Raw genomic sequence first — 19,281 nt, 5'->3', positions numbered from 1 at the left:
AACAGACTCCTGGGATGGAGTATTGCTTAAGGGCTTTGGGGGGGGGGGAATGGTTGCTGTTATTGATATTAAATTTTTGTATCTTTATTTTTAGATCTTCTTATGATTAAATGTGGAAATTTTTACTCTGCTTGTGCACTTTGACAAAGTTTCAGGGGGGGAAATTAAACGCCCCCATCTATTGCCTCCTTGCAACTTGCCCTTCTGAACCTGAGGGGGGATCAAACGGCAAGTTTCTGATCTAAGGAACTCCTTCTGTGGATGCTGACTGCAGCAATAACTTCTTTGGCCCATAAATCAAAGAGCTTAAGCCTCTCATCTTGGCATGAGAATATGTGGACTCTGGCTACTGTCAAGAAAATAACTCACAAATTACATATTTCTAAGCGTAAGGAAGACCCAAAACCTTTCTGTGTTGTTTGGTGTGTGATAAATTCAGAAAACTCTCTTCCCCCACCAAATTGTGCAGTTTGACTTCCATGATGTGTTCTACTGCTTTTATTTTTCTGCATTATTCATTCTCTATTTCTTTGGGGAAATATCCCTGTGCTGCTTCTATGTTTTGTAACTTTGGTGTGATATATATATAGATAGATAGATAGATAGATAGATAGATAGATAGATATAGATATAGATATAGATATAGATATGTATTTTTGTTGCTTTGTTTGTATTTTGTATTTTATGTTCATAGAAACATAGAACAGAAGAGTTGGAAGGGATCCTGAGGGTCATCTAATCCAAAGGAATATCAACTACAGCATCCATGATAGAGGGCTACCCAACCTCTGCTTAAAAACCTTCAAGGAAGGAGAATCCACCACTTTCTGAGGGAGTCCGTTCCACTGTCAAACAACTCTTACCATCAGAAAGTTCTTCCTGATGTTCAGTCGGAATCCCTTTCTTGTAATTTGGAGCTTGCTCCCTCTTCCATGGGACATCCCTTTACTTAAGTTAATAAATCACAAGAACAGCAAGCCATACCTGGACTGGTTCTGTAGGTGCTGTAGAACTTGAGGGTTGGGGCAGTGTGGTAGTCCTCTCACTGCGGTCTGGCTCCCAAGAAGTGCTTGGCTTTGGCACAGCCCTGCTCTTCGTCACACTGGTGGTCACCAGCGGAGCTGTGTTCAGTTCCGTCCTGGCAACTTCGGTGGCCATGGTTGGCGTTTCAAGTGTGATCGACTGCGTCGTGGCTACAATGGTGATAAAGGGGGGCAGGACTCTCAGGACAGTCGTTGGCTTGGACATGGGCATCGTAGCAGAGGTGGTGGTGGTGGTGGCAGCAGTTGTGGCGGTGGTGGTAGCAATAGTACTAGCGGTAGCAGAGGCATCAAGGGCTGCGGTGCTAGCAGTGGTACCAAGCGCTTTCCGGATAGTGACCGCTGGTGCTTCGGTCACCCTGGGGATGTAGAGGCTGCTCGTTACTGGATCAGAGGTGGCTTCCTCCACAGGGAATGGCGCAAAGGGGGTGGCTACTGGCTGCACAGAGGTGGCGGGCAACATAGGGGAAGTTGTAGGTAGGGTGAGGGGTGCATCTGTGTTGAGCCGCACAATGGTCTTGATCCCAGAGTCCTGCTCAAAATCTGTAAGGGAAGCAAAGGTTAGGATCTGACTGCTCAGAGTCACTGTAGGGACACAGGAAGCTGCTGTCTACAAAGTCAGCCATCTAGCTGAGTGTTTCCTACACTGACTGAATCTCCAGGGATCCAGGCTGGAGTCTTTTTCAGCCCTACCTGGAGGTGCCAAGGATTGAACCTGGGACCTTCTGGATGCAAAGCATGTGTCCTACCACTGAACTAATGGTCCTCCCCATTAAAAATTTTATCCACACTGTGCTTGAGACTTCCCGCCACTGTTTTACTTGCAAGCTACCTTAGTAGGGTTTTTGGCCTTTAAAAGTAAGCCTATAAGCATTTTAAATAAATGAACCAGACCTTCAGTAGGATGAGGAGAATAAATGCATTCAATGTTCTTTACAATGTTTGCTTCTGGAAGGCTAACCAGCTGTCTGCTTCTGAATTCCAAAAAAATTACATTCAACCTCTGGGCTTTTTTCTCCCCACCACCACCACCACCAAAACCCCCCACAAATTTTCCGTAATAACTCTGCCACCAATATAAATGGAGGAGAAAGAGTGATGTCTTCTATCCAGTCACACTCAGCAGGGTGACATCCCTCCTTTTAAGGGTCTTAAATATGTACTCACATCCTGAGCCAGAGCCTGAGTAGAGTTCCTCGATTTCATCAATTTCTTCATCCTCAAAGGAGTCATCATCTCCAGAGCCTTCCAGGTCAATGGGCCGCTCATAATTTTCATTCCGCCAGTGCTGGGCCTGGGTTCAAACAGCAAGAAAAACAGACTTAATACTTTCCAGTGCAGCAACATGCGCATAGAATAAGAGTCAGCATAGGCAGTAATTTTGGAGTCCAGGGGTGCAGGCAAGCTGTCTTATATTGAGCTAGACCATTGGTCCATCTAGTTAAGCACTGTCTACACAGACTGGCAGTGGCTCTCCGTGGTTTCAGACTGGGGCTCACTCCCAGACCTACCTGGAGATGCCAATGAATGACTCTGGGGAGAAGCAGAGTCTCCACCACTTAGCAAGAGAGAAAACATACACAGGAGCTGCCATCATGCCTTACCAAAAGGGTGGAAACCTGTTGTCCTTCAGATGCTGTAGGACTCCTGACTTCCATCAGCCCCCTGCCAGCATGATTAATAGTTAAGGATGGTGGGAACTGGAGGGCTCTAACCTCTAGAGAGCCACAGATCCCACCCCCCTGGTCTTGACAGTCAGTTGGTGGTTTACAAATTCCATGTTAGCAACATACGAAGCTCCCATTGTTCTAGGAGCATTTTGCAACAAGGAATTTCATTAGCACAAGCAGTTTCTGAGCTCTGGGCACAATGCTGTGCCTAAGATTTCAGATTAAAATGGCAGAGTGGAAGGAAAGGAAGGCCTTTTTCTGCCTCCCCACTTCCAACCACTCTCTGACGATTGGAGGAAAGACCTTCTTAAGAATATTAGCGGGGCGGTAGTTGAAGGACTAGACCATGTGAAAAATGAACATGATATTTTAGCTGTTGTTCATTCATTTCCAGCTTTGTATTCTTGTTATTTAAAAAGTGAGCCTATACATTCCATTGTTGCTCCCATTACCTAGGTTTAAGGTGCCATTTAGCTCCTAGTGTTCATATCTCAGTTTCTAACACTGCATTTTAGTATATTACAAAACAGGAGGCAGGTAAAACCACAGAGTTTGTAGAAAGAAGAAAAATGTCACAGCAGAAAAACAGTACTTAAGAACACTGTTGTTGTTAATAATTACATTTATTACTTGCCCTTCATCAGCAGAGTCCAGGTCTGTTACAACAATTAAAAATTGAAAACGGTTTAAACAGAGCCACAGAAATAAGGAAGGCCCTGAAAACACACATCTCAAGCATCAAAAGAAGTGAGCCTTCAGAACATAAGGAGAACCCTGTTGGATCTAACCAATGGCCCATCTAGTCCAGAATCTTGTTCTCACAATGGCCAATGTGGGAAACCAGCAAGCAGGACTCAAGCACAAGAACACTCTCCCCTCCTGTGGCTTCCAGCAACTGGTATTCAGAAGCATCATTGCCTCCATCTTAAGTCCTACAGTATGTCCAAACAAAGCACCTTGGCTTTCTGCTCCGCTTCCTCACCCTGGATCGAGCTTATAGCATGGCCACCAATCTTTCAGCAAAAACCACTGCTTGGGTTTTACCGTACAACAGGGGATAATGCCCTTTTAAACACTGTACTGTGAAATTCAGCCATGTGGCTTCCAGCTGTAGCTTTGCTGAGATTGCAGAAGAAGCAGAAGCCTGGGCAGTCCAGCTGTCACCCATTTAGCACATGGAGCTGTGAGGAAGTGGGAAGGAGTCCATGTTTAAGCAGCGAGGTTCCCCTCCCGGGTCCTGTCAGCGCTATTGTCAAATCAGCAGTCAGCCACCTGGATGGTGGCAACAAGATCCCAACTTCCTCCTCAGAGGAGAGCATGCTCAGCTTATGCCGAGGAAGCAGAAAGTTGGGGGGAGAGAAACCAGCAGAGAGAAGAAACCACGGTGGCGGCTTGTAGACATGCCTTGAAAATGTGTTCTCCTTTTTTTAATTCCAGAAGGATTTTTATAATTGATTTCTGCTGTTTTGAATTGCAGCTGCTTGAACGGTGCTGAGTTTTACAGCTGGAATTTTTTGAACTGTATTTGCAACAAAGTGGTGGCTTTGCACTAGTGCAGAGGAGGCAAAACCTCAGGCCAGGGGGCCAAATGAAACCCTCTGGATCTCTCTATCTGCCCCTCGGGACACTTGCCAGGTCACACAGCCTCTCCTGAGGTCACACACCTCGCGAGCCATTATTCACATGGCCCTTGAGTGCTTCTGCTTGGCTTGAATGGTTCCTTCAGAGAAGGGTAACCAAAATGATCAAGGGGATGGAGGGACTCCCCTGTGAGGTAAGGTTGCAGCATCTGGAACATTTTAGCTTAGTTAAAAGGTGAGTGAGAGAGGACACGGTAGAAGTGTATAATATTACGCATAGCATACAGAAAGTGGGGAGAGAAATGCTTTTCTCCCTCTCTTAACACTAGAACTCTTGACCATGTACTGAAGCTGAATGTGGAAAGATTCAGGACAGATGAAAGGAAATAGTTCTTCACTCTGTGCAGTTAAACGATGAACATTTACTCCCACTAGAGGCAGTGATGGCCAACAACTTAGATGGCTTGGACAAATTCATGGAGAATACAGCTATCACTAGCTATGAGTAGCCACCAAGACCATATAACACCGGTCCCAAGAGACCTACATTGGCTCCCAGTACATTTCCAAGCACAATTCAAAGCGTTGATGCTGACCTTTAAAGCCCTAAACGGCCTCGGCCCAGGATACCTGAAGGAGCATCTCCACTCCCATAGTTCAACCTGGACACTGAGGTCCAGCTCTGAGGGCCTTCTGGCGGTTCCCTCACTGCGAGAAGTGAGGTTACAGGGAACCAGGCAGAGGGCCTTCTTGGTAGTGGCGCCTGCCCTGTGGAACACCCTCCCATCAGATGTCAAGGAAATGAACAACCACCTGACTTTTAGAAGACATCTGAAGGCAGCCCTGTTTAGGGAAGTTTTTAATGTTTGGTGTTTTATCATGTTTTTAATATTCTGTTGGGAGCGGCCCAGAGTGGCTGGGGAAACCCAGCCAGATGGAGTAGAAATTATTATTATTATTATTATTATTATTATTATTATTATGTCATAATGATTTTGGTCTGTATGCACAGTTGGAGGCAATTGATGGAAATGAAAAGGACGGAAAAGGGGCAGAGGCAGAATTGTGAGTGTGAGTGTGTGAGACAGAGATGGGAAGAGTGTAGGATGGTGAGCAAAGGAGGGAAGAAGTGTGTGCATATGTGCGTAAGAGAGAGGGGAGGGGATGTATGAGAGAAGGTGAGCATGTGTGTGAGAGAAGGAAAGAGAAGGCTCTTAATCAATTCAAAATGCATTATTGTCAATTACAAGGACAAAGATAACAAAAGGTGGGATGGAGTGACCTCTTCCAGCTGGAAGGGTGGTTGAGAACAATCAATCAGATGAAAAGTGAGCAAGTTCCACACACACAAGCACAGACAGGGCTAAATTTGATTAGTGTGGAACGAGGCAGTTTTCCAAGAATTCTGCACATAAACGGACCAATGCTTGACAGGCGATCATCCCTGGGTTGTGACAGGTGGTAACCAGTGCAGACAGAACAAAACTAGTACTGTATGTTCCACAAAGTAGGCTCCAGATACAACTATTTATCAGGCTGGAAATCTTATTTCGCATGAGTTAAGGCCCCTGAACATTTTTCAATGGTAGCCCCACATGCGATGCATACCAATAGTTCAGCCTAGAAGCGACAAAGGCGAGAGTGACAGCAGACAATTCTGCTTTCTCGAGGATGTCAAACACAAAATCAAGTCACATTACAGTGGTACCTTGGTTTTTAGAACAATGGCTATCATAACTGCACATAAGAAAAAAATTTATTTTTATTTTCATCATCTACAATATTCTCATTTCATTTAATTTAATTGCATTAGCATACAGCCATAGCAAAATAAGACAATACAAAAATGTTGGAGACAAGCAACCAAGCAAAATTCAAAGCGATATTGCTGGCGTAATGACATTTAAAATACCCTAAGACAATAATACAGAGATTTAGTTGCCAGCGCCAAAAAAACTAGTATGCGGATATAAATAAAGCATAAAATGGCCCCAAAATAGGCTCAGCACATTGAGTTAAAAAAGGTAATAAAAGAATTAAAACAGGTCCAGGACTAGGACACACTACCCTGTCAGAGTAGCCCTGAGTTTCAGAGCCTGCACTATGAAGATTGCCACCCCACGTGAAATTTGGGGATTTGCGTCCACAAGAAGTGCTTTCAAACAGTCTTCCTTAGATGAAATGGAGGACGGGATCAAGAGGAGGAGCTTAGGTCTTATTGGGTCATAAATAGGGCAGTAGAAAAAGAAATGTATGAAGTCCTCTACTTCATTCATTGTGCATGGACATAGACGCTGAGTAATAGGGGTCTTAGAGTAGATCCCCTGCAGGAAGGCCGTGGGTATAGAATGGAAACGGGCCATTGTAAACGCTCTTCTCAAATTGGGCTCCGTCAGGTCTATCAAGTAGTTGGCAAGTGATCTTACCACTTTCACTTTAGGGAGCCACATGGAGAGGCGAGCTGAGGTGGACTGTGCCCGGTCCATGGCCTCATCTCTTATAAGAATCCAGGCCCGGATTTTATGTTGGTCCCAAGATGACAGCGTGTCGAGATCTGGGAGGGAGTAGCGTGCAGTAATAGTCTCCATGGCCTTGGACCATTTGTTGGAATGAGAACAAGTTAAAAAGGCTTGCCTGGCTAGTAGGGAACCTGGGGCATTGATTAATTTGCAATAAAAACTAATAATTCTAATGTGGGCTCTCGCAACAATGGAGGGGAGGCCCAGTTCTGTTCTTAACTGTGCAGCAACCGAGCCCTTGGGGAGACCCAGTATCTTTCGTGCAAAAGAGTTTTGTAGAATCTCCAGCCGTTGTAGTGTTTTTAAATTCCACCCCCAGATTTCAACCCCATACAGTAACATCGGGAGGACTTTGCTGATAAATGCTTTTCTGATTGGTGGAACCAACTGGCCGCCTTTTGCATAGAAGAATTTCTCCAAGGCTTTGATGGTTCTACGGGCAGCCAGGATGGTCATATTTAGGTGAGCTGACCAGCTAAGCCCATGCTGAAAAGTGATTCCCAAATACTTGAATGCTGAGCAATATTCAATAGAGTGGCCCTCAAAATTCCAGAATGACTTCAGAGTTTTCGTGCCAAAAGTAAGAATTTTGGTTTTGGCGAAATTGATTTTGAGGGAATTGGTATCACAATATGTCATGAGCCCTCTGAGCATGTTGTTTAAGCCCTGCTTGGTTAAAGACAGTATCACCATGTCGTCCGCATAGAGTAATATGGGGATCTTGAGCTGTTGTAAAGAGGGGGCAGATTGATTTAGGGCCTGCATAGTTGTAACGATGTCGTTGATATAGAAATTGAATAGAAAAGGGGCCAAGAGAATATTCATTTTACAGTACAGTACATTGATTATTGCTTTCATTTTATGGATCAATGGCCTCGTTAGTAAAATTCATGTTAATTTGATGTTTTAGGGGTTGTCTGGAAGTCTGGAATGAAGTCTGGAATGGATTAATCCATTTTGCATTACTCTCTATGGGAAAGCATGCCTTGGTTTTAGAACGCTTTGGTTTTGGAACAGACTTTCAGAACGGATTAAGTTTGGGAACCAAGGAACCACTGTACTGTGTCCACATAGGTAGTTAAGAAAAGAGAGAGAGATTGAAGGGGGGGAGTGTGCAAACAGAAGAGCATCTTTCCAAAGAGATCATGTTCCTATGTAGAAGAAACAGTAAATCAGCAGTATGCATCCCTTAGAACACCTTTCCTTCACCTGGTGCTCTCCCAAGTGTTTTAGACCCCAACACCCATCAGCCCTAGCCTGCATCACCAATAGTCAGGGGTGATGGGAGCTGTAGTCCAGCAAATAAATCGGGGGGGGGGGGGTCATGTTGAGAGTAGGCTGATCTTCTACCACCTAACCACAGTGTGCACTTTTTTCATTAATATTTCACCTTTCTAAAAAATAAAATAAAAAATAGCAATTTAATTAGTACAAAGGCATCCATTTTCGGTTTATCATCCTAGCCAGCGAAGACAGGAATTGCTAGATTTGGGATATTGCAGTTGACCTTACATAAACCCTAACAGCATTGTGGGGGTTTTCGCCACTGAAAACAAAGAGAGGAAATGAACCGCTTGAATGTCAACAGACCAGCCCATTGCACTCCCTTCAAACATTCTAACCTAGCCACCCACCAGGAAAGCCAGTGGGATTGGCAGAGACTACAGTTGTGCTAAAATATTCATGGTCTAGAAGCATGTGAACTGGAAGATGTGCTGTTTGCATGCTCACAGAGAAGGAAATAAATGATCTGCTGGAGGAGAAGGACAGCAGTTTTCAGAGAAGATCTGGAGTCTGTGGAACACACAGCTTCTTCTCTTATCTAGGGTACATGGAGATGTCATTTAGTGACACATGGGAAAGCTTTTCTTCCATGATGAATAGTAGGCATGGGGAGAGGGATTTGGATTGGAACATAGAATTATAGAATTGTAGAGTTGGAAGGAACCCCGAGGGTCATCCAGTTCAACCTCTTGCAATGCAGAAATATCAGCTAAATCAAGGGCCAGCAACCTTTTTCAGCCGTGGGCTGGTCCACCGTCCCTCAGACCATGTGGTGGGCCGGACTATATTTTTTTTTTGGGGGGGGGGAATGAACAAATTCCTATGCCCCACAAATAACCCAGAGATGCATTTTAAATAAAAGCACACATTCTACTCATGTAAAAACACGCTGATTCCCGGACCGTCTGTGGGCCGGATTTAGAAGGCGATTGGGCCACATCCGGCCCCTGGGCCTTAGTTTGCCTACACCTGAGCTAAAGCATCCAGGACAGAGGGCCATCCAACCTCTGCTTCATAAATGCCAAGGAAGAAAAGTCCACCACCTCCCAAGGGAGTCCATTCCACTGTTGAACAGCTCTTACTGTCAGGAAGTTTTTTCTGGTGTTTAGTCAGAATCTCCTTTCTTATAACTTGAATCCATTTGTTCGAGTCAGAACAGGAGAAATCAAGCTTGCTCCATCTTCAACATGACATCCATTTAGATATTTGAAGACGGCTGTCATATCTGCTCTCAGTCTCCTCTTTTCCAAGCTAAACATACCCAGCTCCTTCAACCGTTCCTCATAAGACTTGGTTTCCAGACCCCTGACCATCTTGGTTGCCCTCTTCTGCACACATTCCAGCTTGTCAACATCCTTCTTAAACTGTGGCACCCAGAGCAGGACACAACACTCGGGGTGTGGTCTGTCCAAGGCAGAATACAGCGGTGATACTACTTCTCTTGATTGGGACCCTAAGCTTCTGTTGATACAGCATAAAATAGCAATGGCCTTCTTTTGCTGCCACATCACGCTGTTGAGTCATGTTAAGCTTGTGATCCACTAAGACCCCTAGATTCTTTTCACACTCTACTACTTCTGTTGAAGCACCCTTGTGCCACTAAATGACATCTCCATGTACGCCATGTACCCATGAATTAAAGCCACCCTACACCCTTTGACACCCCCAGTTTGACTTGAATCCCCCTGTGCTGACTGTGAAAGCAAACTCAACTGTGCAGGGACAGGTGGCAAATGTGGCAAATCTCACATCTGGCCTGGCCTTAGGCTTGCTCTCTGCTTGGATGCAGATATGCAGGCAATTCTCCCCCTGCTCCATTCAGAGCTGTTTGAGAGTCTAAACTTTGACTCCTGCCCCTGTACTCTTCTGCAAGCTTGAAGTCCAGTCTGGCCCACAGACTCCATTTGGAACAAGATAGAGAAATCCTTTTAGTCTCAAAAATACATTTCTGGGTGGAAGGTATCTTAACATTTCTCCAGCCGTCTCCCATTCCTCACCATAAACATTCAGAACATAAGAGCCCTGGTAGATCACATCCAAAGTCCATATAGCCCAGCATTCTGTTCTTGCTGTGGCCAACACAGGAGCCAACTCCTAGGGGCTGTGGGGGCTTGAGCCCCCCAATAAAATATTTGAGGGAGCCTGGCCCCCACAAAGTTGATGGGCATTCCCATTCAAATAGTGTGTGTGCACTGTATCATGTGGTCGATTTATGCGGGGCGGGGCTTACCTGGGCCCCACAATCTTTTAGTCAAGTTGGCACCCCCAGTGGCCAACCAGATGCCTCTGGGAAGCTTGCGGAAGCAAGACCTGAGGGCAATAGTGCTCTCCTCACTTGCAGTTCCTAGCATGTGAGGCAGAACCTAGCCATCATGGCTAGGTAAAGGTAAAGGGACCCCTGACCATTAGGTCCAGTCATGACCAACTCTGGGGTTGTGGCGCTCATCTCGCTTTATTGGCCAAGGGAGCCGGCGTACAGCTTCCGGGTCATGTGGCCAGCATGACTAAGCCGCTTCTGGCGAACCAGAGCAGCACACAGAAACACCGTTTACCTTCCCGCCGGAGCGGTACCTATTTATCTACTTGCACTTTGACGTGCTTTCGAACTGCTAAGTTGGCAGGAGCTGGGACCGAGCAATGGGAGCTCACCCCATCGTGGGGATTCGAACCGCCGACCTTCTGATTGGCAAGTCCTACGCTCTGTGGTTTAACCCACAGCGCCACCCGCATCCCTTACCCACACCCCATCATGGCTAGTAGTCATGAATAGCCTTCTCCTCTGTGAATGAGTCTGATCCTATTTTAAATCTGACCAGGTTGGTGGCCATCACTGCATATTGTTAGGTGATTAACATAGTTTTAACCATGTGCTGTGTGAACATAGGAAACTGCCCTATACTAAGGCAGATCCTCAGTCCGTCTAGTTGAGTACTGTCTACACTAACTCGGCAGGATTCAGGTATGATTCTCTCCCAGCCCTACCTGGAAATGCTGGGGAATGAACCTGGGACTTTCTGTATGCAAGCAGATGCTCCACTGCTGAACCATTGTCCTTCCTTGGACTTCTGTCTCTGCTGTAATTTCTCTCCTCGCATGAATACCCCACCCCAAAAATCTATCTGTGTGTTTGTAAGAAGAAAAGGGTGTGATGCCAATCTATCCCTCGCAAACTCGGAGGGAGATGGAGCTCATCACTGCAAGGATAAGTGTGTGGATGGAGCAAAGCACTGAAAATCCAGAGAGGGAGGATATCAATAAAGCCAGGTTTTAAAATACAGATAGATGGACTGAGGAATCCCACCGGGATACCATCCTAATAGTCACTTACATGACAACAGTAACCATAGAAACCAATTCCTCCATCCTAATGGCTGTGCTCTGATCTCCTTTTCAGACTTCAGAGAAAGATAGGGAGAATGAACATCATTTTGAAGTCAAGAGATATTCTTGAACACTTTGATGTCTAGCTCCGCTTCTACGTACCAATAGGATGACCTTGACTATCCCTGCTTAGCTCCTCTAGGAAACTCAGTTCAAGCTGAGTTGGTTTGATGGAAAGCAAACCCATAAATGCTTCACGGAGGATTGTGCTTTTTTAACTGCAATGGCAGAGTCAAATCAACATTAAGAGGGGGAGAAACCTCTAAGTCAGTTAGCCTATATAGCCTAACAATTAGTTTTTGACAGCAATCACATTCAGACACTTTGAGACATTTTAACAGCACAAAGCACTCACAGAGTAGCCTTCGTTTGCAATTCATTCTCGGTTTCTGGCTGACTAAGAAAATAAGGAATCCACAACACCCTTAGCATTCAAATAATTTCTAGGTTACTGGAGCAGCCTTTGCCAATCTGGAGTTGTTTGGAGACCCCTATCCCCCTCGGAGCAACAATTCCCAGAATTCACTGGGAAGTCAGATCAACTGTTAAACCCCTCTGGGATTTGTAGCCCTGTGAGGGGAATAGGGGTCCCTTCACAACTCTCAGTGCACCCTCAACAAACTACAGTTCCCAGGAAGAGATGACGGTTTAATATTGTATGGCATGATACTGTATTGGTATGATATTGCATTGAATGTACAGTGCAGATGGGGACAAAATCAATTCAAATCCAAAACAGATTCCAGCTGGGATAAATATTTTAGAAGGCTTGTTGGAAAAGGAACATCTTTAGCAGGCATCAAAAATGCAACGGAGAAGGCACCTATCTGATATGCAGTGGGAAGGAATTCCAAAGGGTAGGTGTCACCACACTAAAAGCCTGATTCTGACATTGGGCAGAACAGGCCTCCTGATAGATCCCAACTCCATTCAACCATGGTGGTTACAAGAGATGGTGGTCTCCCCCTGGACTGCTGCAATCTCCTTTACCCCACAAGCTGCACCATAGAAGCAAAGGGCTCTTATCAAATTTGCATGTGATGATGAACTACATGCAGGCTGCATGCTAATTCCTACACAGGCATCTCTTAACATGCAAAGCATGTCTTTCACTATGGGACCCTGAGCGGTAAGAGCTTAGTGACAGAAGACATGTTTTGCATAAACAAACGCAGCAGTTTAAACCCTAAGTATTTCGTTTTACTAATTTATCTACAACACTTTTTGACCACCCCAATCAAGAAAGACATCTGGACCACCCAGTCAACAAAGTTCCTAATCAGTTCAATTTCCTGCCTAAAACCCAGAACAAGTAGCAAAATAAGGTTTAAAACCCAGCAGAAATAATCTGTTCCAAGGGCAAAAATGGAAAAGGTTTAGGAAAATTGAAAGGTATTCATCTGAAAGGATTTTAATGTAGGCGCCAGTTGAGCTTTGCGCGGGAGGGTATTTTGTCACTACAAAAAAGGTTCTCTCCTTTGCAACCCCCCACCTTGCCTCTTTAGGTGTGAGGACCTCTAATGACGCTCTCAAGGTCCAGCCAGTTATATCTGGGATGATCTTTCAGGTAACCTGATTATCTCTCCAGTTGAAAGCTCTGAGACAGCCCGGCTAAGAATGCCGTGTTTGATTCAGTGCTAGTCAGAGCATGGTACTGCTTTGAGCAGAGCAATGATCTGGCTCAGTATAAAGGTAGCTCTTTATTAGAGGAACAGGACACAGCTTGGCGATGCACCAGATGATGCTCAATGATGCAAACCAACTGCCGGCTCCCAAACTTATTCTGGATCACTGCAGGGCTGCTACTAAAAATATCCTCACAAATAGATAGGTGTAACATGATGGCCACAAGTGGCGCTCACACCCTCCTCCGCTGAGAACAGGGGAATCTCACACCATCTCGGGATGAACTTAGAATAGAATGAAAATAATTAACATTTGGGCAGCACAGTTGTGCAACTAAGGTCTGAACAGAACAAGACAATGAGAAACATCACCTCTGCGAGACATGCAGGCAGCAGAGTGCCACTCGATAGCATTGGTGCTGTCTTTTGAACAAGAAAGAGTAAAATATAGGATCTACCACCATGGTGGGCTACTTGTGGTCCTTCCAGATGTTGTTGGACTCCAACTCCCATCAGCCCCAGCCAGCATGGCCAATGCTCAGGGATGAAAGGAGTTGTAGTTGTCTGGGGCCACTCAAGAGTCCAATGTTGCATACATCATTGGGGTGAATCAGGGGAAGGGTCTAGCATCACGTTCTGTGGAACTACCCATATAGTAGGGTTACCAGACGTCCCCATTTCCCAGGAGAGTCCCCGGAATTGCAAATAAGTCCCTGGACAAATTCCATCCCTGTAATGTCCCCAGATTTCATCTAATGTCCCTGGAAAATGCAACAGCAGCAGTCTCAGCAGCCTGGAGCAGTTGGCTCTGGCTGGCTTCAGGAGCTGCTCGGAAGTCCCCATATGATGGTGGTGTAGGGGCTCTAAGATGCAGCTTCTGGGTTGCCTCCACCTTCACTGACCCTAGCAACTAAGCTGTGAAGGGTGGCTACATGCTGCCTATTGGAGCAGCCTCCCAACTCCTACTTGCATGCAAGCAGGAACGGTGTGGGGATCTCTCAGCTGTGAAGGGAGGCTTCACGCTGCCTATCAGAGCTTGCGTGCAAGCAGGAGGGGGCAGGGATCTCTCAGTTAGGCAACGGGAAGCCTCCCTTCCCAGCTGAGGGATCCCCATCCCCTCCCAATGGGAAGGGAGGCATCACGCTGCCTGAGAGATCCCTGCCCCCTCCTGCTTGCATGCGAGTAGGAGTTGGGATGGGGCTGCTCCGAAAGGCAGTGTGAAGCCTCACTTCCCAGCTGAGGGATCCCCGCCCCCTCCTGCTTGCACTCAAGTAGGAATGGGATTGGGGCTGCTCCGATGGGAAGGGAGGCATCACACTGCCCGAGCCTCGCTGCTGCCGCCACCGCTCTCAGCCCTCCTTCTCTGCCTTCCATGCCTGACCCACCGTGCACCGCTTCCCCACCACCACCAAAGAACCAACAACTCAGGGGCTGTCCAGGCTCATGGAGAAAGGAGATAGAAGCCTCAGAGGAAGAAGAAACGTGGCGGTTGAGGTCAAGGCGGTGGCCGCCCCTCTGCCCCATGCCATTGCTGCAGCATCAACGTCCCGAACATGTAGTAATTAATTAATTACTTAATTACTTAATTAATTGATTAATTAACGTGTCCCTGGATTCATTGAAAAAAATCTGGTAAGCTTACCATATAGCTCAGCTTGAAGCAGGGTTGAATACCACACACAAAGGCCTCCTTGGGGCAAGGGTTCAAGGGTTCAAGTCCCCCTGAGAGCAAAACCCATTTAAGGGGCAGAGGGAAGCTTGGTGAAGTCAGTGGTAAAACTTCCATGAAAAAGTTCCCTGGTTCAAGTCATCTAAATCCTGGCAGCTCCAGATAAAGGCTGGGACAGGCTCTGGTTTGAGACTCTGGAAAGCTGCTGCTACAGACCAGCCTTCCCCAACCATATGTTTTAGACTGCAAATCCCCTCATCCTTGACCACTGGCTATGCTGGCTGGGGCTGATGGGAGCTGTGGTCCAAAACATCAGCTTGAAGAAGACCAGTAAAGATAATATATAGCTGGACCAATGCTCTAACTGGGCTTAAAGCAGTTTCCTCTGCTGTTCCTGTGGGACACTCATAAGGCAACAGATTCAACAAAAAGAAATGTCTGCTAATCTTAACACTTTTCTGATGAGGTAATAACTTTCACTACAAGACACCCAGAACCAGCTAACTGGAACAGGACATGCAGATAACTGTGGACTATACAAGCTGTTTACAGTATTTTCAGGTACAAATCATATTAAAATCTGCTGGGGGAAAATGTCCATATGGTAAAAATTAGTCTGCAACGAGTGTGCTTTAGGGGAAAATATATATCTTCTATGGCATGTTGAATTAAAAAAAAAAAAAAGTTAGGCAAATCCTAAGTTGGTATATAATACAATGGATATAAATAGATAAAATTGGCTTTATACACTCCCAAATTTATCAGGATTTATACACACACACACAACCCTATAAAATGCTGGTCACATGCCTGTTAACACCACATTATTTCCAAACTTGCTCTGTTCTCTCTCCTGGGAGGAGATGTGAAGAAGTCATCCACTGCCCCCCTGGCGTTAAAGTGAGATGAGGAATGACAAATGAGCAACCTGACTGTTGGCACAAATTGCATCAGACCGGCTCTGAGATTTATTCTCGGCTCCGAGGTTGGAATATAAGATTGCCATGAACAATTCATTTCCCCAAGGATCTAGTTCTCTGGGAGTGTTTTAAAATAAAATAAAAATCTCCCTGCCCAACCCTTTACAGTCAAGTCGCAGCTTTCAAATACACAGAGTTTTGCTACTTGGACTTATTCATAGAGAAATAGTAGAATTCGTTTTATTTTGAAGGTTTACCTTTCCTTTTTATTTATTTCTGGTAAATAACATTATTAGGGCCCAAAACATACAAAAAACTATGCCCAAACATTATAGCCCCTGAGGCTGCACTTGGCTCAGTATTTTGTCTGTTCTGGCAGGCTGTGGCTCTCTAGGGCAGAGGTGGGCAAGGGCCACATTGCCTCATAGGAACCTTCTGAGGGCCATATGCCAGTGATAGGCAGGCAAAAGTGGTTGGCGAAACCTATGGGACTTTCATCTTTGTACAGTAAATAGGTGTTTCTAATCCAAGCATAGGCAAACGCTGGCCCTCCAGATGTTTGGGACGACAACTCCCATCATCCCTGACCACTGGTCCTGTTAGCTAGGGATGATGGGAATTGTAGTCCCAAACATCTGGAGGGCCAGCGTTTGCCTATGCCTGTTCTAATCCAACAATGTCTGGAGGGTCACAGGTTCCCCTTGCTACATGAACCCTTTGCTCATCCAGCAGGGCTCATTTTGTGAAAGCTCATGTTTGAAAGTAAACTGGAGACCTGAACACATTAGCAACCCGTTCCATCACTTTCTGGTTGATGCAAAACTTCTGAGCAATGACAGAAACGACATAGTGTTGATTATTGCATTCATTACCCACCCATGCATTCATTTCAGATGGAAGTCGGGCAAATCAGCCCTCGCAATCTCACGCTGCCAATTGCTCTCAAAATTAGCCTATGCCGTGACTGTTAAACAAAACTTGCAAGGGCAAACGCTTAACTGTGCAGGCATTGAACTCTGGGATGATGTGTTTGCTCATAGCCGGCAATATGATGCTCTTGGCAGAGCGTGCTCATCTCAGACAATTGGAGTCCTTGTCCAAGAGAAGAGACAGCTTCCGCCACCGTAAGCCACCAACATGGCGGACAAAGGGCTCCTTTGAACCGATAGCACAATGCTGTAGATTTCACCACACTTCAGTGAAACATATCAAAGCGTTCAGACAAAGAAATACTGGGAGATCCATTTCTTTAATGTACGTATGAGTAATACCCAGCAAGCTGGAGCGACTCCAATGTTCTAAGCAGAGGCAAAGAATTTGCTTTTCCATTAGGACATTTTGTTATAACAAAGCATGACTAACATGGTCGCATTGCTTTACTGTTCCGTATATTTAGCCAAAGGTCGACAAATACACCTGACAGTTCACCACTAGCGAGTACATCTTTTAACCTGGCGATTATAACATCAGGGAGAAGCTATCAGCCCACATTCGCTAGACTTGAGCAGGGTGTGATGGTGTGAAGGAACTAGATTCTTATGAGGTAAAATGGGTATGTTAGGAATGCTGTTATGATATGAAAACTGGTATGAAAATGGTTAACTATGGGAAGAAGGGGGGGCTAGTATTTTACTCCAGGATAAAGCCAGAAAATATACAGTTCATGTGGGTTTATCCGGTAGTCTGCCAAGAACCACCAGATGAGGCTGTTACAGTTTCAAAGGAGGTCTCTTGGTTAATAACTTGCCAGCTATTGCCAGTTATTTACAGTTATAGGAGTTAACAGCAAAATCCAGCTTTTTTTATGGGTCAGGAGAATTCAAAAGGGCTTACTGAATGGTGATTCGTCCTTCAGTGGACATTCTATTCAAAATGTACTGGTACTCAGTTACAGGCCAATGAGGGTTTAGAGCTCCAGGGAGATCCTGATTGGTCAAAGGATTCTAACTGGGATGAATATAAAGGTGGGCACAGGACCGATTGCTGGTAGTTCTGGGAGGTTAGTTGGGGATGAGGGTTGAAAAGAAAGGGAAGGCAAGCTGAGGAAAGACAACCAGTCAGGAGGAGGAGTCTCAACAGGCAGTTATCCAGGATAGCTTTTGGCCAGAGTGAGAGCAGCTGACATTAGGTCACTGGAAGACTTCAGAGGAGGCAACTGTGATATCTTTGTGGCTGAGTGATGGTCTTCAAGTACCTGATCAGAAAGAAGACTTCAGTGGAAAGCTGAAGGAAGTCTGCCAAGGGGAAGGCAGCAATCTTAAGAGGAGGATTCTGGTGTGAGTGACAGCCAAAAAAACTCCTAGTGAGGGTCTCCAAGTTCCTGTCAGTTAACTAGGAGATGAGATAAGGGGGAACTAGCTTTGCATAAATATGACAACGAGGGTAAGAACTTAAAGAATTCTGGCAGGATATGGCTATCATGATGGCTCTGTTCTGCCTCCGTGGTTGGAGGAGACCGTGTGCTTCTGAATGCCAGTTGCTGGAAATCACATTCATTGCTTTCTTCTTGTGGGGTTCCTATAAACATCTAGTTGGAGAGAAGGATGCAGCACTAGATAGGCATTTTGTCTATTCAAGCAAGTATATAGTTACCACTTTTGAAGCAACAGCATCAGTTTTTGAAGCCACAGTAAGTGGCTGTCTCATATTTAAAGCAACAGCGACCTATCAAAGCAATTATCAAAGCAAGTTGGTAGGTTAATAAACCCTTGCTGGACCTAGCAAGGAGGACCTCTGATAAAGACCCCTGGCCCATGTAGCTCAGTGTTGACTACAACATTAAGCGGCCAACCTTTTCTGGCCAGAAGGCTGAATTCACTCTGGGGACTACCTGCCACCAGTCAATGTGACCACGCCACACTCTCAGATGCAGGAAACAACAACAACTCCTCCTCAGAAGAGCCATACTCCTCAGATGGCCAAAGGGGACAGTCTGCACACAGACACCCATCAGAATGCTGAGCTGCATGGATAAGTTTAAGCTCCCCACCGCAGTGCTGTGCCAACTTTTGTTTTCTTTTCGCCAACACTGGTAAGATCGGGGAGGTGGGGAAAGAGACATTTGATGGGAGAGAGGACCTGATGTTGTCCCCAGGTCAGGTGTTAGCCACGCCTGGTCCATATTAGCTGGCAGTTACCCTCCAATGTTCCATGCAAGATACTTTTCCAGCCATACCTGGATATGCTAGGAACTCAACCTGGGCCCAGCAAAGCATGCTCAGCCTCTGAGCTTCCACAAGCAGCCAGACATGAATATATGTTTGGAGGTGGCATGCTTCAATTATTATTTGATTAACTACATTTTTATCCAGCTCGAGATGATGAAGATGTCTCACCTCCACCACCCTTAAATCCTCACAACAACCCTGGGGGGGTTGCTAGGTTAGGCTGTGAAAGAGAAAATGACCAGTCCAAAGTTACCCAGTGAGCTTCAGGGCTGAGTGGAGATTTGCATGGGGAAATTTAGCCCAGCCAACATATCATTACACTTCACCAGATCTCTAATTTACGCCTGCACAACGCAACACAATGTTCATTAGAAACAGGCACACCCTGCCCTCCTAAATTAACCTAATCCTTTAAAAAAAAAAGCA

General features: G+C 45.6%; 1 protein-coding gene across 1 annotated transcript in view; it reads right to left on the bottom strand.

The window, feature by feature from the left end:
- The window catches only part of SDC3 (syndecan 3), a 107,067-nt gene that overhangs the window by 18,108 nt on the left and 69,678 nt on the right, over positions 1-19,281 (bottom strand). The window contains exons 2-3 of the mRNA XM_081015449.1: positions 2,208-2,334; positions 985-1,583 (exon numbers count right to left, since the gene is read on the bottom strand). Coding sequence (XP_080871575.1) covers positions 985-1,583; positions 2,208-2,334 — 726 coding nt within the window. The remainder of the gene's footprint in view (positions 1-984; positions 1,584-2,207; positions 2,335-19,281) is intronic.

The sequence above is a fragment of the Podarcis pityusensis genome (genome assembly GCF_964106645.2).
Source record: "Podarcis pityusensis genome assembly, chromosome: 8".
Classification (NCBI taxonomy): domain Eukaryota; kingdom Metazoa; phylum Chordata; class Lepidosauria; order Squamata; family Lacertidae; genus Podarcis; species Podarcis pityusensis.
This window is presented reverse-complemented; position numbering and strand designations above follow the sequence as displayed.